Genomic DNA, 22281 nt, shown 5'->3' with positions numbered 1-22281 from the left:
TGACATCCTGAGGATGACACCTGAGGTTGTCCTCTGGCCTCCAAATATACCACAAGCACATTAAAAAGTACTAATCAAGATATTATCTACCAGTGTGGCTTTTTGAGCTGATCCTCCCAGTGGCCCCTTTTGCTCTCTGTCTCCCCTTATTCTAGCTACCTGAGACTTGGCGCCTCAGGAACATGCCAGACACAATCCTACAACAGACGCCCATGACTGGCATCCTGTTGTTCACAATACCTGCTCTTTGACTGTTCAGTTTTCACTCCTAAGCTACCTTCCTGGGGAGGTCTTCCCCAGCCACCATGTTTACAATGATGGGTCTGGTGTGTTTTGGCTAACAACAAATAAATAAAAATCCTATCACTTGCTGGGTGGTGGTAGTGCATGCCTTTAATCCTAGCACTTGGGAGAAGAGGCAGGAGGATCCCTCTGAGTTCCAGGCTAGCCTGGTCCATTGATGAAGGTGCATGACAGCCAGGGCTACACAGAGAAACCCTGCTACAAAAAGCAAAACCAAACAAACAAACAAAAAAATCCTACCAACCGTTGGTGCCCATTTCACTCCACTTCCTGCCAAGACTCTAGCTAGCTATTCTGGCCTTTCAACTGTGACCCGAATATGCTTTGCCCTTGCCAAGGTTGATTTTCACACACTGCAGCATGAATTCTCACTGCCTGCTCTGTCTAGCACCTTCTGGACATTCTTCAAACTGTGGTTACAATATCTTCTTTCTTAACTCTTCCCCAAGCCCAGATCTGCCTGAGCGTCTTGCTTTGTGCCTTCCTAGCACCTGGAACCTCTCTCGCAACCAGCACATGACACTGGAACAAAACTATATAGTTGGTTGTTTGATGACCTCCTTGCGTTGAAGATAAACGTCTTTACTGCCTCCTGCCCCTAACCCCTGGCAGGGCAGCCACGCTCACAACAGATGCTCTGCAGGAAGCTGCAGAAGCACGTGACTAACACTATAGAGTGTGGACAGCTACGGAGTGCTTCAGATAAATAGACAGGAGAACAGCCTTACAACTATACAATATAGTGGAAGGAGATCACTGGAGAGCAGGTAAGCGCAACATTAATATAATTCAGAGACAGCTTCTTACAAGATCCTGAAAATCAGTCATTTCACTACTAACTTCCCCCAGGGGGAAGGTGGTAAATATTATTTTCAATTTAAGAGCTGCTTTTAAGGTTAACAATTATTGGACAAGTAACAGCCTATTTAAAAGGGCCAGTGAGAGGTCAAGCCTGTTGACCTGGGTTTGACCACTGGAAGCCACAGGATGGAAGGAGAAACAGCTCCCACAAGTTGCCTTCTGACACACAGGAACATGAACCTAACTGAAAACCAGTTTAAAGCTAAAAATGAAAATAAAGAATATGTTTTAGGCACTGGGTATACAACTTCAATAACTGTATCAGAGTTCAGCTCCAATGGCCTCGCATTAGGAACAATTATTGCTCCAGCAGAGGGCCTGGGTTCAGTAGTCAGCACCCATGCAGGGTGGCTCACAATTCCAGGAGGGGTCTGACACTCTCTCTGGTCTCCAGACTCCTGCATTAACATAGTGCACATCAGCTGATACAGACACACACACAGAGAAAGAAATAAAGAACAGATCTTTTTTTTTTTGGTTTTTCGAGACAGGGTTTCTCAAAGAACAGATCTTTAAAATCCTCCAACACCGTGGTATTTTTGTTGGAGGAGAGCAGAGTTAGACCCAGCCATCAGAGAGCAGGAGCAGGAGCTAGGAAAGGGAGACTAGCTGAGAGCTGGCAAAGGCGCTTCTCTTCCTCGGTTAGTGGTCAGTGCCTGTATGCCGTGTTTAACACAGCACTCTTGCCTTCTCTAGATGGAATCTGCTCCAGTCCCCACACTCCAGGGCACAGTTCTCTGAGGAGTTCACAGCAACCACAAACACCAGCCTTGAGCCATTCCAAGACAGCAAAGAAGGCAAATTTGGTTTCTTGGCTATTACTTTGACCCTGAAATAATTATAAATCTTTACATCAGGCAGTGTTGGTAAATAGACCAATATGCAAACAACTGAAGTCCAGCAGACATCGAGGCAAGGCCACTCCAAATGAAAATGGAGCCTTGGGTAGCTAGGTCTGTTCCATAGTGGCAATAGAGGGCAGGAGCGTGGTGTAAAAAAACAGGGCCTGTAGTGGCTCCCCTTGCCACTGACTAGCCATGGGCACCAGACACTGGATCATCTAAAGACACTGGTCCCTCCACTCAAGACAAAGGATTTCCAGACAGCACAGGGAGGCTAGTTGCTTTAGAGGGAAGTGCAGAGAATAGAGGGTAAGTGGTGTGCAACACACACACACACACACACACACACACACACACACACACACACACACACAGAGCACACACTGCTGGGCTGGGGCATGGGATTGGCAGGCACCACATACCCTGAGCCCTGGAGAAGACTAAAGCCAAGTGAGCTCTGGCAAGGATCTTGCCTAAAGCAGCATGGAGAAGCAGAAGTTCTGCAGGCACAGTTGCTTTGCTTCTCAAATCCTGTTCCTTCTTGAAAAAGACAAGTTTAATTTAAAAAATTCAAATGCTGGAGAGAGGACGTCAGGGAGGGTACTGTCAATCTCTATATCACCATCATCACACAGTGCTCACTAGGAACTGAAATGTCGGTTCTGGAACCCTGAGAACATTAAAACAAACGGATATATCAAACTTCACACCTGACTTATAGCTTAGTGTACGCCCATGCAACTTTGCCCCCAGCAAAGTATTCATAGATCATAGGCTGTGAGCTGCAGCCGATTCATGGCAAGGTGGAAAGGATAGCACGCTGTGGGATAAACACACAGAAGAGCTGTGACGTACCCCATGGCCACAGAAGGGGCTGAAGGATTACTCTTCAGTTCCTGTACGTTTACCACTTGAGGGACATTCTTCAAAGTTGACTCGGTCAGAGTGCTCACAGCTATGTAAACAGGGAAGAAAGAGAACCACATTAATTCTTGTAAAGGATCAAAAAGTCTATCTCTCTATGAAGGCAATCAACTCAGTAGTGCAGTCAATAGAACACCTGGATGACTCGAATTACCAAAGGCCAAGGAATGGACATCAATGCCACCTAATAAAACATACTGGCATAGAGGGACAATTCCCTGGCCAGTTTTCTGCAGCAAAACCCAGATATCTGCCACAGTTGGCTCATCTTGACAGGGATGGCAACATGTCAGTTCAGGGCTACTGAAAGACTAAATGTACCTTAAAGAGCTATCATGATTTATTTTAGGTATCTTAAGGTTATATTTAATCCTGGCACTTGGGAGTCAGATCTCTGTGAGTTCGAGACTAGCCTTATCTACAGAGAGAGTTCCAGGACAGGCTCCAGTGCTACACAGAGAAATATTTAAACCTGATTTATTGCTGTTTAGCGATTTACTTTTTTAAAAAAAATTACTTATTTTTATTATATGTTCACTGGTATTTTGCCTGTATGTATGTTTGTGTGAAGGTGTCAGATCTTGGAGTTACAGACAGTTGTGAGATGACATGTGGTGCTGGGAATTGAAACTGGGACCTCTGGAAGAGCAGCCAGGGCTCAGCTGCTGAGCCATCTCTCCAGCCCTGCTTTACGTTTTTGAGACAGGGTTTCACTCTGTCCATGCAGATCACATTCACTATACAGCCCAGACTGGCCGTGAACCTGTGACAATCTGTCTACTTCAGCCCCTGAGTGCCAGGATTACAAGTATGAGCCACTATCTGGCTCATAATTCTTTTTTACCTGTATGAATCCACCATGTCTCTTTGAGTCTCCTTAAGTGAAATATTTGGCACTAACAGTTTTCAAAGGTGGCACTCCTCACTCTGGGACTAGGCAACCTTTCCTTGTGGGGGGGTCTTTGTGTTTTAAGGTTCTTCCTTACCATCTCCAGGCAGCTCTGGTGCCAACTGTATGGGCCCGGTGGCAGGAGGAACAGCCTCTTACTGAGAACCAAAGGCTGGCCAAGCTGACAAGAGTGACAACTAGCCCTGAGCCCAGCCCTAGACTGCTAAATCCCGACAAGGTAAGCCCTAACTGGAGACCAGTGATGACACCAGCCTAGCACAGCACATCTGCAAAGGCTGAGTCTGGTATGTGCGGTTTGGCTGACTCTCTCCCATTAGAACACAAGTAAGCACACGACAGCCACCCTCCCGGTGGCTGTGATCTTTAAAATATTGTTCAAGTTAGGGCTAAAGTAGAGAACACCAATCAAAAGTAGTACTTATCAGCATCAAAACCCATCAACTTCCCAAAAAACTAACCTGTCACCTATCCAATACCTTCCCTTCAGAGCAAACAAACCTGAGCTCTCCTCACAGGTATCAAGGCCACCAGGTTATCCTTCTATTCTGAGGAGCAGCCGTCTCTCACTCCAAGGCCCACACCTGTTACCTGGGCAGCTCAGCTACTCTCCTAGGAGCGGTGCTGCAGTCTTTACCTGGCGCCGGATTGGTCATCTGCCGTCTCAGGGCTGCAGCAGCTGCTGCCTGGGACGCTGCAACGGTGTGGGAAGGACCTGGTGCACCATGCTTAACCGTTTTGGTTGCCAGCATTGTGCTATCAGCTCCCTGGGGAATAACTTTGTTGGCTGATGTAGAGACTGAGGGGAAGAGAAAATTTATCAGAAAAATGTGGTCAGCAAAGGGAACACAGAAAAGTTAAAATGGTAAATTCTGTTAGGCTGTAGGGAAAATGCTAAAATTAAAAATTCTTAAGTACAAGAGAGTATTTAGAGCAATAAAGAGCTTGGTTTCTTGTAAAGCAGATTTGTTCCAGTACTGTGTCTCTGCTAGAGGTCACCATGACACAAAGCCCTGACACAGCCCTGCAGCAGTGAGCACACGAGACAGACGGCCTCAGGGAGTAACCACAACACGGATATGTAGCTCATGGTCACAGTTTTAACCGCCGACTTACTTGGGGAGCTCATCGCAGCAGGTGAGGAGCTATGAATCAGGGGAGGCTTAGCAAAAGGCACTGCCTGGGGCAGCAGACTGGGTTGTATAGAAGGTGTGCGGACCACAGGGGCATGCCGATGGACCTGGACCACAGCTTCCTCCTCTTTGCAAGGTGACCGGACATCTTCTCCCTCCAGAGGCTGAGAGATGGATGACGTGGAGCTGGCTTCATCTAAGTCTTCATAGTACCTCTGAGACAGGAAGGCTGACCGAGACAGGCTGGCTGCAGAATCCCCACCCCAGAAAGAACGTGAGACAAAGCGAACCCAAAAGTTGTCATTCACTGCCAAGAAAGACACACTCAACTTGTAAAGAAGATGTTCTGCGGTCTTTGTAAGCTAAGCCTAAGTCAGGGACAGCCTGCCAGACAAAAGACTGAAAACAAATCAGCGCTGGTGGAAGAGCCAGAGACTGAGCTCTCCCAGCAGAAAACGGTGTCACCACTGCTGCCCAACAGTAACCTCACAACACCGCAACAGGCTGTCGGAGTGGGAATGGCTCAGTCTGAGTGTCTCAAACACACTGAAATGAGCCTGGTGATTTCAACATGGAACTTAACCATGGTCTTCTCTGCTCCTCCTTCTTTATACTTCTTTATACGTCTACCTTGAACTTCTGAATGTGTGCTAGCACTGTACACTGGAAAAACAAAACACAGCCCCGTTCCTTCCCAAGGTATTAAAGCAGCATTCTTCCGCCACTGCTTGTCTGTCTCGTAGGCAGACCATGCTACAAGATCTTAATGTCTCAGCATACGTGTGACAACACAGATGCAAGTAGAAACCGGGCCACACGCCAGGGCGCTGCTGCCCACTAGCCACTGGGGCTGTTTAAGGAAGTTAAGTACAGCTGTGTTTGGTGGGGCACGCCTTTAATTGTAGCACTTGGGAGGTAGAGGCAGGTGGATCTCTGTGAGATCAAGGACAATTTGGCCTACATAGTTCTAGGTCAGCCAGAACTATGTAGACTCAGTCTCAAGTAAATATATAATTAATTAATCAAGTGTAAAGAAACAGAAAGTTCTGTTTCTCAGATGCACATTTCAAGGTTACACTTCTAAGGTCTCCATGGGCAACAGACTCTAAGCTGGCTCATGCCGTCATTAAGTGTGTTGTGGAGGCCACTCACAAACTCCATCTGAGCATATGATGTCAAAATCTGAAATGTCTAAGTTTATTTTCTACAACGACTTGGTATCGTTATTTTTTAATGTCAAGAATTTATCTCTGACCAAAAGTTGTCCAGTGGGGCTCTGGGGAAGCCAACTGAATTAATGTATCTGTGAAATATGGCAGAGCTGTTATTTTCATGGTCTTTGTTACATTTAACAGTGTTACCTTGTCAAGATATATATTTATATAATCAAAAGTGACCAAGAAATTAAAGCTTATTCTTAAAATCTGAGGAACACCAACAGAGGAACAAGTACCTCATCCTGCAGCTCCAAGGAACTGTGACCTCAAAATGCTTGGAAGTATATCTTCACAATTCCCACAGAGCACCAGCCAAGGCTGTGAGTCCAGCCTCTGTCCAAGCAGAGGAGCTGGCTGAGTCAATGCTCTTAACTGCTGAGTCATCTCTCCAGCCCCCATGCTGTTTCTTAACTTCAGCAGAGGTTAGACATTTCTTTTTATTTTGTATATTTTTTGTGTATTACAATTTAAAAATTTTTTAAAAAAAATCTAAGTAACTGGATGGTGGTAGTGTACATCTTTAATTTCAGCACTTGGATTGGAGAGTCTGAGGCCAGCCTGGTCTACAAAGCTAGTTTCTAGGACAGCAGGGCTACACAGAGAAACCCTATCTCAAAACAAAACAAAACAAAACAAAAAAGTTTATGTAAACTGTGGGTGGTGGCAATGCCTGGAACCCTAGCATTCAGGAGAGAGAGAAGCGTTCAGCCACTATTCATAAGGAACACTGTTCAGATTGCCACCCTCCACTGCAGAGTTGAAAGCCAGTCTGGACTGCATGAGACCTTATGTCTAAAACAAACAAAGCCCCCATGTCCTGAGTTATCCTCCCCAGCATGTGCGTTATTACTAAACAAGTATACTGTGCAGCTGCAGTAATGTTTATGCTCCTTATTCACACCATGAGTGGTCAGACCTTGCTATCTAGAAACATTTATCACTATCTAGAAACATTTCATCACTATCTTATCACTATCTAGAAACATTTGCTAAACAGTTACATAAACCTCACGTCTAAGGACCCAATCAGATTTAAGAGTAAAGGTGCTTTGACGACAGACGGGACTACCAAGATTGAATACAGGTGTGATGCTTTCTAATACAAGGTGTGCACTGCAGTCAGCATCAGCCACATGTGCAGAGCACAAAGAGGAAAAAGTTGCCAAGAAGTTTGATTATGGTGACGCTAGCTACAGATAACAGGCATTGGTGCCTGTCCTGGCTGCTTTTGTTTTTTTTTTTTCTTCTTCTTCTGTCAACTTGACATAAGCAAGAATTCTAAGTGAAGAAGGACTCTCAATTGAGAAAACTGAGAAAGGATTGGCCCGCAGGCAAGTCTGTGGGACATTTGCTTGGTGGATGATTGACACAGGAGGGCCCAACTGACTGCTGCCACCCACCTGCTGACAGTACTGAGTGCTCTAAGAAAGCAGACTGAACAAGACACAAGGAGCAAGCCAGGCTGCACCAAGCCTCCATGGCCTCTGCATCAGTTCCTGCCTCCAGAGTCCTACCTTGAGTCCCTGTGTCCTGACTTCCCCACATGATAGACCACAAGATGACACAAGATGAAATAAACCCTTTCCTAAGTTGACTTTGGTTGTGGTGCTTTTTTTCCACAGAAATATAAATTCTAACTAAGACAGTACCACAGACCCAGAAGGTACAAGTGGAATAGTTTGGCAAAGTCTTAGAATGTGAGGAGCAGCAACAGAAATGGTGGCCTAACAGAGCTAGGGAGATGGACCAGTGGCCAACAGTACATGCTGTGTAAACAAGAGGTCCTAAATTAAAATCCCCTGCACCTATCTAAAAAGCAGGCATGGCTGTGGTGACCTAAAACCCTGTCACTAGAAGGGAGGCAAAGACAGAAGGATCAATGGAGTTGCCTAACTCCAGTTCAGAGACCCCCATATCTCAAGGGAGTGAGAGAGAGCGACAGAGAAGAACACCGACACCCTCCGACTGCGCTCGCACGGCATTCTGAGTGCATGACATGTGCTTACATTTTTCTTCCCCACAAAAAACAGCCTGAGCACATGTGACCAAAAAAAAGTGTCTGGTGGAATCTTCTGTAGGCAGAAGACTTAAGAAGCAGCTCCAAGGTGGGTGTGGTGGTGCACGCCTTTTAATTCCAGCACTGGGAGGCAGAGACAGGCAGATCTCTGTGAGTCTGAGGCCAGCCTGGGCTGTTATATAGAAAAACTATCTAAGGTAAGGGGGTAGGGATGGGGGAGAAGCAGCAGCTCCAAGAGAAATGACTGAAACACAGTTTGGAGAACACATTGTGCTGGAGGCCATACACAGTGCTCAAAATCACCATGGCAATGGCACAATGGAATCTCAGCTTTGGAAAACTAAACAATTTGAGTTTCAGGCTAGTCTAAGCTACATGAGACCCTATTTAAAAAAAGGAGGAGGAGAAAGAAGAAAAAGGAGGAGAGGAAGAAGAAAAAAGAAGGAAGAAGAAGGAAAGAAAAGAAAAAGGAAAAAACATTAAGGCATAGGATGTAGTTCCACAGTTTTAGTAGAGATCCCTGCCATGTGCTAGATTCAAAAAAATTAAGGAATTTTAGATAAAAAATTAAAAGAACCCTTCATCTCTTATATTGTTGCTTTTCAGCAAGTTTTTAAGAAATCTATTATTTATTTACTGTGGTGTGTGTATATGTGTGTGTGTGTCACAATGCGCATGAAGAGGTCAGTTTTCTCCTGTCTCTGTGAGTCCTAGAGACTGAACTCAGGTCTCCAGGCCTGGCAGAAATCATAAGCCTTTACTCACTGGGCCACTCCCCAGTCCCTTAGCAAGTATTTAAATCATTACTGCCTACCCTATAGATTTTCCTTAAGACTTTTCTCAAGTGTAATGTTCCTAAAAACCTATATAAGGTGAGGCTCCAACTCAGCCCACCCCATGTCATTCTGAATCATTATCATATCACCTGGGGACTGACTATATCAAAGTCCAAAGAATCACCGAGTTGTTTTATCCAAAATATCTGAACTTCTTCTTAGTCCAGTATTTAGCCTGACAGTCAATTCTGGGAACATTTTCCTGATCTTCTAGTCAGCCTGCCCTCGCACTCCACAGCTAACCCTGACAGCTTCAGGACCTGTTCTCCTTACCTGGAGCAGTGGACCTCACTGGTGGGGTCTTCCTTTTGGCCAAGAAGTTCCTCAGTTGGGCCTGTTTCGCAGGGGACAGTTTAGCTGTAAGAAATTATCAACCCATAAATGCTAAGATTTAGCTTTAAAAGCCAGGTCAGATCACAGACTAAGCTGGGAGGCTGGAAGGGAGCATTTACCTGGCACTCTGGCAGAGGGCTTGGTGTGAGATTCAATGGTAGTTTTTAGGAGGCTTTCAAGATCACTGTCAAAACTGAAACAGGGCAGTGTTACACCCAAACTAAGCACAAGAAGCCGAGGCTATGTGGTATACACTCTTCTCAGAATCTAACCCAAGAGATTAGAGAATATTCACTAGAGAAACAGCTGCCCAACAACACACAGGAGGAAAGCTAACAACCTCAGCACCACATTCTCCCACACTGAGCCTAAAACTGGTGCCTTAGCAAAAATTTCATAGGCCTAAAGCAGAAACAACACTGTCAGGGTAAGTTTGGGACAAACTGGCTAGCTGCAAGGATCCACACAGCTCCACATTACAGCAGAGCAGCAAACCTGGACTTCTGAAGGGAGTGAGAAATAAAATATTAGCTCTTGGCCATCAAACTGCCCCAGTGTTACTATGGAATTAGCTGTGGCCTGGTGAGCACTCCATGCGTTACCAACTTAAGCCCACACCCTGGAGGCAGGCACTGTCACCTCTACTTTCACGCAAAGAAATGAGAGGTCAAAGGGGTTGTAGAACCCGACTAGGACCACGGCCAACAGACTGCAACTGTTTCCAATGCATGCCTCACACGACTAGGACCACGGCCAACAGACTGCAACTGTTTCCAATGCATGCTTCACACGCTCGTGAGCCCTCTGAGCAGCTCGCCCGGCACACCTGTGAGTGCTGCTCTGCGTGGAAAGCGTTGAGGGCAGGTTCCATGGAGACGTGTGGTTATAGAGACGGAGCTGCTGCAGACTGTCCACCAGGTGATTCAACCTCTTCCTCTGCTGGTTGATGATTTCCCGGTTGTTGGCTAGCGTGTTGAAAAGCGTCTCTCGCTCTGGCACAAGCAGGCGCCTGGTGGCAATAAGGAAAAGAATTAGATACAAATGGCTCCCTTCTATACCACAACACATGAGGCTACAATTCTAACAGGGAAAATAATAAAATGGAGAACAACCAGCAGACAAGAAACATCAAGAAATATGAAGAAAAGGGCACAAGAATCTCATGAGGGAGGGAATGAGGGGGCCATTGCAGGACGCAGTACAAACTGGGCAAAGCTGAAGGTATGGGGAAAAAACACAGTGGAAGGGAAACAGAAACCAACAGCACGGGCAAACCCCTGTAGCTGTCCATTTGGACCCGAGGTTTTCTGTACATAAATTACACTCAATAAGGAAATAAACAAGGTTCACAGCAAGTGTCGTTTAGACTGCTGATGGAGACAGTACAGGTACTGGCAGCTGAGAGATCATTTCCCCAGAGAATGGATGGTTACTGCTGGGTAGCAGGTCTAAGGTCAGAGAGACACAGGTCTAGATTCTTTAAGCATTAGTAAAAATGTTTCTACTGACTTGATTAAAAAATAAATGGTGGTCCTGGTTTCTTTGATATTGCCTGTCTGGCTGGCTATCACCACATAACTGACTACAAAATGAAAGCTACTGATGCAGAAACTTCCAGCTGGCTTCAGTTCCTTTTCTCAAAACCACTAAGAAGTACAAGGCAGCCGAGTGAGTGATGGAACACAATTTTCCAGGACTTTCTAGTTGGTATAAGGTAAGATTTAGAGAAGGGCTGAAAACAGAGACGTGCCAAGAAATAGAAACCATGGCCAGAACCTGAACTCTGCAGAAAGGGAACTGAGCAGTGCAGTAAGTAGGCACTGCACGGGTAAAGAGAGCTGGCTTCTGTTAGTGTGTGCAGTTCTGGAAAGCCTACTTTTGCTGTGGTTTCATGTTTGTTCTAGAATTCAGACCTCTACCTGCCTCTGCTTCCTGAGTGCTCTTAACCCCTGAGCCATCTCTCCAGCCCCCTTGCCAAATCCTTCTAACTAGTCACACTGATTAGAATGCTTTTCCTCAAAGGCACGTGTGTTTGTGTGTGTCAGGACCAGAATGTATTTATGAGCGCCATGGACACAGAGAGCTAGTGAAAGGAAGGAGGTCAGACTCCCTGAAACTGGAGTTACAGGCTGCTATACGGTACCCAGTGTAGGTGCTGGAAACTGAACTCAGGTCCTCCAGAGGAGCAGCCGGCACTCCTAGCCACTGCACCATCCTCTCCAGCCCTAAGGGGCGTTCTCTTAATCAAAGGCTGCGAGAGTGAGTGGGAGTCCACCCACAGATCTGCTCCTTCTTCCCTACACTTGTGCTTCCTACTGAAATCATCTGAAATGTTTTTAATTATTTTATACATTTGATACAAGATTAAAAGCATTTAATGCAATTTCTTTTCTTCTTGTTCTTTTTTTTTTCCAAGACAGAGTTTCTCTGTGTAGCTTTGGAACTCGCTCTGTAGACTAGACAACCTCCAATTCACAGAGATCCGCCTGCCTCTGCCTCCCAAGTGCTGGGATTAAAGACATGTGCCACCACCACCTGGCCATTTAATATAATTTCTTGAGAACATGTTATTCAGTGACTACACAGTATTTTCATTTCTTTGTCTGTTTTTGGAACTCATTCTGTAGACCAGGCTGGCCTTGAACTCAGACATCCACTTGCCTCTGCCTCCCCAGTGGTGGAATTAAATGCGTGGGCTTGTGCCCATGACTACACAGTATTTTACACCTTCTTGATGCTTGAGTTTTTCTGTGATGCTTGGGACTGAACATACTGTATACAAACATTCAAGTCAACTTCTTTATTACTGAGCTACATCCTCAGCCCTAATGAAATTCAAATCCTTATCATTCTGAATTATGATGTGACGTCACTGGTTTACATAAATCACCACCGCCATCATTTTGCAGTTTTGTAATCAAACTTTCAGAAGTGAGATGAGTAAGGGAGAGGAAGCACATCCGCGAGCTCTCGCCTGTGCTCCTACAAACAGCAGGGCAGCGGCACATCTCACTGACCTCTGTCTCTTCTTCTGTTCCAGATGCCGATCCCACTCTAAATCTAGAACATCATTCACATCCTGGACAGCAAATTTCACATACTGATGAAGGCGGCGAATTTCCTACAAGAAAAAAATTAAAAATTAATGACTCATTTTTCTGGTAGCTGGAAAGAAAGCTGTATTAAAGTAATAAAAATAATTATGAAATATTTCTATATTGAGAACTGTATGAACAAGGAAAGCACTAGGTTTTACTATAGCCATTAACTACAAGCCATTTAACAAAATGAAAAATGGAAATTCCATTTCTACAGTAGCATAAGAGAGAAGGAAGAGAAAGGGAAAGAGAACGGGTGTGGCAGCCGCAGGCCCTGGGAAGGGTGGGGCAGGATGGGATGCCCTGTGCACTCCTCACTGGGCGCCCGTTTAGTCCTTTCCCATTATGAAATGAACTGTAAACAGACAGATGACCTGACAACTGGTGCTGAAAAGAACGGACCCTAGACTAGACATTCACAGCACAGAGCACATGGACCACCTCACGCTGGAGGGGCGTGTCTCCACCAGCACCAGCGTGTCGTACCAGCTGGATGGGACAGTTAACCTTCACGGCTACATAATCCGACACAAAAATTAAAACAGAGCCGAAGCATTCAATCGAGTAAGTGTACAGACACTGAGCAGCTCCCAGCAGACCTGAATTTGCTGAAATGCATTTCACACATGTTCTTGGATATAAGCATTATGTCTCAACTGCAAACAGAGAATGTCATCTAGAAAGAGCCAGGGAGGCCACAGGAGTCCCAAAGGCACCTGATGACTACAGGAGGCTTTCCGTTACCCGGCTCAGCCCTGACCTCAGGTCCATACTAGCCGATGCCCTCTCCTCCACCTAGGTGGAGCTACAAAACTCAACACTTTCAAGGCCTGCTGCAAACACTTCTCGGTGGCTTCCCTGCTCTCTCACCTGTGGCCCCATGGCAACATACAACACATGAAAATTCTATGTCCAAAGCCGGGCAGTGGTGGCGCACGCCTTTAATCCCAGCACTCGGGAGGCAGAGGCAGGCGGATCTCTGTGAGTTCGAGACCAGCCTGGTCTACAAGAGCTAGTTCCAGGACAGGCTCTAAAGCCACAGAGAAACCCTGTCTCGAAAAACAAAAAAAAAAAAAAAAAAAAAAAAAGAAATTCTATGTCCATCTTCCTGACTGTCCCTTACCCAGCTTCAGGAACTACATGCAGTAGCACAGTGGCTGAGAGCATGGGCGTAAGCTTTACTAGTTATAAAGCCTGATAGTCGCAGCAAAGCTGCACACCCTTGCTTTGTATGTAGTTCAGTGTCCTGCCATTATCTATTCAGTGCAATGAAAGAAGAGAATTTTTTCTTTCTCTGTGTGAAAGCTGAATGCTTTCCACTTGGCCAGGCAACTGGGGCAGAGGTGAAAGGCTTGTGTGAGGACCGGAGGGGGAGCGCCTACACTGGGGCTGCAGCCTGACAACAGTCCTGCAGGAACACCCTGCCCTGACCCCAGGAAGTCACCTTGATAAGAAGCCATTCTCTCACCTGCCAGGTATAGGAGGTCTCCAGGCATGGGACAGAAACTATGAAAAGGAGCCAGGTGCTGGTGGTTCACACCTTTAATCCCAGCACTCAGGAGGCAGGGGCAGGTGGATCTCTGTGAGTTCGAGTCCAGCCTGGACTAGAGAGAGTTCCAGGACAACCAAAGATAAACAGAGAAACCTTGTCTTGAAAACCACTAGGGCCAGAGGCCTGAGGCTTCAGTCCTTGTACAAGAGGACTCAACACATTCACAGACCAACGTCTAAGGGGAGAAGGATCAGGGCCAACCACACTGTCCCTCTGGGATTCTGTGAGTGGGAGGGAAAGATGACCCAAGACACTGAAGCAAACAAAATCCAACCAGCTAAAGCAAAGACGAAGGCTAAGATTGAACAAGAAATGTACCTCTGCTAGAGCACAGCAGATGACAGAGCCCCAAAGGGCTATCTCCCTAGCCAGCATGAGCTCAGGGCACAGCCCTCATATTGAGAGCAACTGCAGCCTGTGTGTGCTTTCTGTGTCTTTGAGAAGGTCTTTGTTTAGTAGCCCAGGTTGGCCTAAAACTCACCATCCTCCTTCTTCTGTCCCCTGAGTGTGAGATAAATGCCACTATACAGGGTAACCAGCTGGTTCTGTAGACTGGAAATGATATCTAAAAAATACCCACCAGACCACCTTATAGACTGCCACTGAATATTATACATGATTTGATTTATGTATTCCTATATTGACTTTAAAGTTCAAGACTTACAGAAGTTTATCTTAAAGTTAAATTGTGAAAGATAAATTAAAATTAAAAATAAAAATGTACCATTTCCTTTACTACAAGTAAGTTTATGGCAAGGTGGCAGTGGTGGCACAGTTCTTTAATCCCAGCACTCGGGAGGCAGAGGCAGGCGGATCTCTTTGAGTTCGAGGCCAGCCAGGGCTACACAGAGAAACCTGTTTTGCAAAACCAAAACAAACACAAGTAAGTGTCTCGAAAAGCACAGAAAGTTATGAGCAGAAAATGAGCAGCTTGCTAAAGAGACATCACCCACACCTCAGAAGCAGCCACGGTACCAAGTGCCCTGCTGCTGGTCCTTTTCTCAGTAGCTGTAAGGGCATCGCCTACCTGGAGCTGAGCTTCACTCTTGGGATCCAGCGGTCTTTTATAGAGCAGGTGCAGATACCCAGAATCATGGTTTCTTCCGTTCTGCTCTCTGGCTTCCTCGACGCCAGCGAAGCCCTCTAGTAGAGTTGTTTTCAGGGTGCTTATGTCTCCGTGCAGAGACTAGAAAAGGCAGAGATGCATGGAGTCAACTGCCGTGGTGCCAAAAGCAAAATTGTGGAGGCCCAGAGGGCGGAGGCTCTCACTATTTTAGCTACCTTAAAAAGTTTGTTTTCCATGCACAAAACAAATTTTTTCCTACAGCTTCTTTTTGTTTGTTTTGTCTGGGGGGGTGTAAAAAATGTTATATCATGTTTCTTGCTTCAGTGACTATAGGACACACTAAAAATCCTAAACTCTGAAAAAAAATCATTGCTTAGAAAGGTAGTCATTTAAATTTTTTTTTTAATTTTTAAATTTTGTATGTACAAGCATTTGCTTTGTGTGCCACATTCAGTGCCTGGTGCCCAAAGAGGTCAGAAGAGGTGTCAGATGCTCTAAGACTGGAGTTACCATGTGGGTGTTGGGAATCGAACTCAGGTCCTCTGGAGGAGCAGCCAAGCCTCACCTACGGAGCTATTTCTTTAGGTCCTAATGTTTTTGTTTTTGAATTATCCTTCTCCTGTTTTTAAAAGAACAGTTTCTAGTAACTGACAATGTGGAAACTAAGAAGAGCAGAAGACTGGAGAACATGAAAATGGTCTGACAATATCATTTACTAAACAGGGGCTGTCAGAAACTCACTTGCCTTTTTAAGCCTCTTATGGAGAGGGTCACAATATGGCCCCAGCATTAAAGCTGCGAGGAGTTCATGAGATGGTCTTGGTATAGCACAGTGCCTGACGGAGCATGCAGTTGGTTTTCCCCATCATGCAGTGACCAGAGTAACAGGAAACAGTGCTTTAAGCAGCAAATCTTTGACATTTGTACTGTACATGCTCCAAAAAGTCTTAACTCAATGCCAGAAAAGAAACACTTGAATGTGTACTTAAACAGCTACAACCAACTTTAGTGGAGTGCCTAGTATGAGCTAGGAGGTAGAAACTATGATCTCATTTTACACAGGACACTGACAGACAGCTAGGATAGCTTTAAGCCTCAGTTCTGACAGTCCTGAATTCAGGGTTTTGCAGGTAAAACGCCACCAGCAGTAATGATGGTCCTCAGAGAACACTGGTTCATACTAGTGTTCTGGACCAACAATTTCTAAAAGCCCCTTTGTACTCAGGAAAGACATCCATTGATACAAACCTCTGTGGCCTCTCTAATCTCAAAGAGGAAGGCATGCAAGTCATCTGACTCTGTCCGCAGCATCTTCATCTCCTCTGGGGTGCCAACCTGGAAGCAAGCTTTGGAGGTCCGGGCCTTTAGTTCCTCTAGCTCTTTCTGGAAGTGTGCAATCTGCGAGAACCATGAGCAAAGAGACAACCTGTTCTGTGATTTCAAAACAAACCTCTACAGGGGCCACACCAGGCCCTGATGTTAGAAGAATGGCCATGCAGCTGACTGCACTTAAGGCCACTACAGTCTCACTGTCAGAGCTACTCAAGAAAATAACACAAGCAACAAGCTTACCTCCTCTCCGATTCCAGCCATCACAGGGTCTGAATCTTTCCACTGATGACCCTGCTTCTCTGTGACAGGAGGCTGGAGGGACTTGGCCTGCAATAGAAGGAAAAGGCTTCGAGACAGGCTCCACACTGGAGCTCTAGCTTCTAGCAACAGTCCCATCGGGCTGCCACGGTGAGCATCCTACACCTCGGCTCACTGCTCTTGAACCTCCGTTTTGTCTGGACATATTCTCTATGGGGAAAATCGTGAGCCAATTATGATAACATCACTCAGGGAACTTGCTCAGGAACGAGATGGACAGTAAGTAAACCTGCTAACCACTTCTGCTGCTGAGTAACAGGGAAACCTGAAGAGAATGAGGCAGTGAGATAGCCAAACAGTTCTCCTGCAGGGCTGCCATCTGACCGGGAACATGGTGTGAGAGAGAAGGCTATAGACAGAGCTCATAAACACCTTCCAGGCAGCAGAGCAAGCACACGGAACTAATGGAGGAAAGACTCTGGTATATCCAGGTGCGAGAGTCATGTGGGCTTCAAGAAGCTAAGCGGAGCTGGGTAGTGGTCTTGCACACCTTTACTCACAGCACGTGGCATGCAGGTATCCGGGTTCGAGGCCAGTCAGAGCTACACAGAGTTCCAGGACATCCAGGGTTACACAAAGAAGCCCTGTCTCAAAAAAACAAAACCCAAAACCAAACCAAACCAACTAACAACAACAACAAAAAAAAAAAAAAAAAAAAAAAAAGGGAGGGAGGGAGGGAGGGAGGAAGTGTTAGGAGCAGTGAGACCCCCAGATCCTGAATTTCTTGTAATCCCCTGATCTGAGTGCCTACAGCTGCTCTGAGCACGAGACCTTCAGGAGTTCCTGATGACAGGAGAGTGGATTCTGGTGGGTTTGGCTGGGGCGTGGCTATCTCTATATAATCTGCCCCTGAACACAATAAAGGGGGCATTCTTGGGGAATTTAAGGATGACCCGTGTCTCTGTCTGCATGTGTCTGTATATTTTAACCTCAAGCACCTTGCCCGAAACTCGCGAACTGGGTAAAAGCGCATCAAATGCAGACACGGGGGCACGGTGCGCGGCAATTGGAAGTCTCCACCGAGATCCCGGCAATTGGAGGTGCCAGCCAAGATATTGGGAACGCTGAGAGGTGGCCCTCAGAAGGTGAGGGTGGATTGGGGTATATGGTTAATCCTGACGTCCTTTGCTCGGTTTGGCAGCAAAGCAAAGTCCAACTGCAAAAGAGGGGTAAACGAACAGGGTTGTCCCGGGTCGGAGGGGACTATGTATTGGGGAAAGATAGAAAGAATGTATATAGCTTAAAAAGATAAAATGTGTACAGATGTATGATATGTTGATTGTGTTGTCTTTTGTGTTCTGGACTGGAGAAAGACATTTGATTCTAGGAACTGCTAAGAAAGGTATCTTGACTTTAAAATATGGGCTTAAGAATTTGATGTTTTGGAAAGGAGGTTCTGTTTTTGTCTCCACAGACGATGAGAGCCTAAGGATTTATTTGATATTCATGTGGTTTGAATGCCCAGACCTCCTGAAATATTGCAGTGGAGTGTGAGCAGCAGCGGCTCCAGGCGGCCAGTGCCGAGGGGCTGCGACGCGTGCAAACCCCGGGACCTGCCTCGAGGACCAATGAGGCAAGAACACTAGGCCCACGCTAGGCCCGCTTCCAGTGTGGGCCTCAGGGCGCAGAAGCGCAGGACGACCACGACCCACGTCTAAGCGCAACTGGAAAATGGCAGTGAATTGCAGTAAATACCCCCAAGAATGCAGCGTCCCAACTCAGCAGGAAGTAGCCAGACGGATTGACAACGCCCAAATTCCCTAAGTGGGGCCCCTTCAGTGGTTGCAGAGCAGCAAGCCTGCTTCCTTGAGTTCTGCTCCACTTCATGCACCAGCTTGGACCCAGAACGAATGCAGCTGGGGCTAGAAGGCAGCTGGAGCAGAGCTTTGCTAGGTGGCTGTGGTGGAAGGCACATTGCCTCAGCTCACTCGGTACCTAGCCTGGCGGATGCTACAGCAGTGCCCGAAGTACATGTTACCTGGAGATACTGACCCCTCATCTTCCCCTGCCCCGAATACTTAGGATCAGACACTGTTTTATAAAAAATTTAGGGGGGAGATGATGGGAGCAGTGAGACCCCAGATCCTGTATTTCTTGTAATCCCCTGATCTGAGTGCCTACAGCTGCTCTGAGCACGAGACCTTCAGGAGTTCCTGATGACAGGAGAGTGGTTTCTGGTGGGTTTGGCTGGGGCGTGGCTAGCTCTATATAATCTGCCCCTGAACACAATAAAGGGGGTATTCTTGGGGAATTCAAGGATGACCCGTGTCTCTGTCTGTGTGTGTCTGTGTATTTTAACCTCCTGCCCCTTGCCTGAAGCTCGGTAACTGGGTAAAAGCTCATGGAATGCAAACACAGGGCCGCAGTGCGCGGCAGGAAGGAAGAAGACACAGCTAGGTGCTGATGAGCAGGGCAGAAAGGAAGAATAGAGATAGAATCAGAGCAGCAAGTAGTACAAGTGTCTAAGGACACACCAATGAGTTCAGATTCTACTGTAGGCATGTTGGTAAGCTACTACTGGTGTTTAAGAAGTGTTTGAATGAAATTTATCATTTTAAAACAACCATCTTGCTACTCAAAGGACAGGAATGACAGCAAGAGAAAAAAGCCAAAAAGGGTACAGCAGTCAGGACAGCAACAGGCAAGAGACAGCCAAAGCCTAACCCAAGATGTGTATGACATACGAGGATATATGCCACAGAAGCTGACCTAGAAGGGGAAGAAGCACTACCAATGAAGAAAGGAGACCCGAGCGCTTTCGCTTCTGTGCTTGTGCAAAGCCCTGCTTTGTCAGTGCTGCTAATGGAGGTGGAAAAGCTTCTCAGAAGGAGCAAGGGCTGGACAAGAACTGCTAAAATCTGCTGTGCCCTGACACTGCTTCAGACTGCACAAGCAGTCAGCAAACAGCCACCAACACCCACGTGCAGGGCACTGTACTACAAGCTAGTGCAGTGCAGGTGTGTGTGAGGATGGTAGGCACAGCAGAAGGCATGACTGTTGCTCCTGGAATACTCAAGTGGGAAACTGACAGATGTTAGAGCCACACAAGCAAGCTCAAGTGATGGCCACTGACTTAAATACAAGTATCAGAGCTGTAAACAGCATAGGAAAACCTTTCTGAATAAGAAACAGGAAATGATTCCTAAAACAAGACATGAGAGCCTGGGGAGATGGCTCAGCAGGTAAGCATGAGAAACCCTTATAAAAACTGGGTGTGACCAAAGGTACATATAGCCCCACAGAAGAGGGGGCATCCTGGCTGTCCACCTAGGTTCAGGTTCAGTGACAGACCCTGGAGCAGGGAAATAAGGTAGCAAGTGATAGAGCAGGACACAAGGTTTTCCTGGCCTCCTCACACTCATGTGCACATACACTACACACCCCTAATAAATGTGAGTTTGAAAAGCACATAAGAACTAGGGTGTGTTAGAGCACAATGGTAGTATGCCTAGCTAGTTCAATCCCCAGGGCTGTGAAATAAAGGAAAAAATAAAAACATGTTCTGTTATACTAAAGATCTTGTATCCATAGGTGATACAAAAGAGGATATACTGTAGCTGCTTTGCTGTGTGTTTCTGTCTTTCCAAACTAAGTACGATACAGATCATAAGATGCATGCTGAGCATGCACAAGGCCCTAGAGTCAATCCCACGCACACGATCCATCAGCTAAGACAGACCATCCATCCTAGTTAGCGTCAACTGTCATGACAGACTAGGAGTCACCTGAGAGGGAAGCCCTGACTGCAGAACTCTCTACATCAGGCTGCCCTGTGAACATGTCTGTGGGGATTGTCGGGTGCAGGAGGGCCCAGCCTCCTATGGGCAGTAGTAGTCATATGCAGGTAGTTATGAATTGTGTAAGAAAACTGAGTCAAGCCAGGGTGAGAGCCAGTCAACAAGTAGTAGCCTCCATGTTTCCTACTGTTCTTTTTCTGTCTGTGAAGTGAGTTCCTTGGTCAGAGGCACCACCTGCTATGTGGAACAGTAAGTGTGCCTACCTTGATTCCCTCAACAATGGACTGACCTTGAGGGGGAAGCATAATAAACCCATTCCTCCCCTATGATAGTAGTTTGTTGTTGTTTTGCTTTTTTGTTATAGTTTTTCGAGACAGGGTTTCTCTGTAGCTTTAGAACCTGTCCTGGAACTAGCTCTTGTAGACCAGGCTGGCCTCGAACTCACAGAGATCCGCCTGCCTCTGCCTCCCAAGTGCTGGGATTAAAGGCGTGCACCACCACCAGCTGGTACTTTTGGTGAGTGTTTTATCACAGCAGCAGAAATCAAACTAGGACACCATCCAACGAAAAAGATTAAGAACATTAAGAGACTACATACAAGATAATATCCAGATGGCTAAAATTGATATGAAATAAAGCACAACTTTGAGAATCACTAGGAAACTGAGTTAAATAAAAACAAAAACCAAATACAAACAAAAGACAAAAAAATAAGCCAAATACAATGTAAGATGAAAAATACCAAGCCTGTCAAGAACAGGGACGTGTCTACCGTGGGTGGTATGTGGCCCACAATCAAGTTTAAACCCCAATGTGTACATATGTTCAGAGGAAATGAAGTGCATTGTTGAGGTCAGCACTACTCTGCGAGATGAAAGGAGCAGCTGTGCTAAAACAGCAACAGCGATGGATGACATCATGAGCACAGTAAGACTATCTATATGCTGTGGGTCTCTACTGGATAGAAGTCAATAAACAGGAAAAATCAATCCACAGATTGTTAGACATCAAGAGAGTGGGTGACTCTTGGCAAGGATAAAGGCCATATGAAGAAGAGCCCGGAGATTCCGGTAATGCCTTCTTATCAGCTTGTTTGTTGGTTATCAAAGTTTGTTTAGCTGATGACAATTATTGAGGTGTACACATACCATATGGACTTTTTTCTACATAAATTACTTCAATTAAAAAACTGGGCATGATGGCACAGGCCTTTAATCCTAGCACTCAGGAGACAGAGGGGATCTCTATAAGTTCAAGGCCAGCCTCCTGGACTGCAGAGTGAGCTCCAAGTCAGCCAGGTTACCATAGGGAGACCAAGTCTAAAACAAAAACTAAACAAAACAAACAACAAAAGAAAGTAAATAGATAATTGCTTTTGTGACAAGAAACTTAAAGCACATACTCTGGCATCTCCTGTGCAGTCCTAATCACTGCTCCCACGTCTAAATTCTAAAGCAAAGGCCAACTTTGTAAAAGGCAGGTGTAGTAAGAGAATGTAATATACCTGAGGAGAGCCCGCCTTTGGCACGGGAGGGTTTATCCGGGGTGACTTCTGCACCATGGATGGCACTGGACTTGGACAACTTGGAGTCGATCGGCCTGATAAACAAACGACCAGAGAAGTCAGAACAGACTTCCGTCACCACAAACGTCTGTCCCCAAATCTAAGGAAAGGAGTTACACATTGTCCCTTTTACAATCTGTGTTAGAGAACAAAGAGCTGACTGGGTCCTCTGGTGCATGCCCATAATCTCAGCCTCGGGAGGCTCAGCAAGGGACGATTCTGAGTTCAAGGGTACTTGAAC

At 46.1% G+C, this 22281-nt stretch overlaps 1 protein-coding gene across 3 annotated transcripts in view; it reads right to left on the bottom strand.

The window, feature by feature from the left end:
• Window positions 1-22281, bottom strand: part of Nup214 (nucleoporin 214) — an 83622-nt gene that overhangs the window by 39455 nt on the left and 21886 nt on the right. For all 3 annotated transcript variants that reach the window (XM_038336347.2, XM_038336348.2, XM_038336349.2), the window contains 11 exons: window positions 21981-22075; window positions 16662-16748; window positions 16338-16487; window positions 15051-15209; window positions 12391-12494; window positions 10200-10382; window positions 9493-9566; window positions 9314-9397; window positions 4954-5217; window positions 4475-4636; window positions 2862-2961 (listed from right to left, as the gene is read on the bottom strand). In XM_038336347.2, the coding sequence (XP_038192275.1) occupies window positions 2862-2961; window positions 4475-4636; window positions 4954-5217; window positions 9314-9397; window positions 9493-9566; window positions 10200-10382; window positions 12391-12494; window positions 15051-15209; window positions 16338-16487; window positions 16662-16748; window positions 21981-22075 (1462 nt within the window). The remainder of the gene's footprint in view (window positions 1-2861; window positions 2962-4474; window positions 4637-4953; window positions 5218-9313; window positions 9398-9492; window positions 9567-10199; window positions 10383-12390; window positions 12495-15050; window positions 15210-16337; window positions 16488-16661; window positions 16749-21980; window positions 22076-22281) is intronic.

This window comes from Arvicola amphibius, chromosome 7 (assembly GCF_903992535.2).
Source record: "Arvicola amphibius chromosome 7, mArvAmp1.2, whole genome shotgun sequence".
In the NCBI taxonomy this organism is placed as follows: Eukaryota; Metazoa; Chordata; class Mammalia; order Rodentia; family Cricetidae; genus Arvicola; species Arvicola amphibius.
Note: the sequence above shows the minus strand (reverse complement) of the source record. Positions and strands in the feature narration are given on the sequence as shown.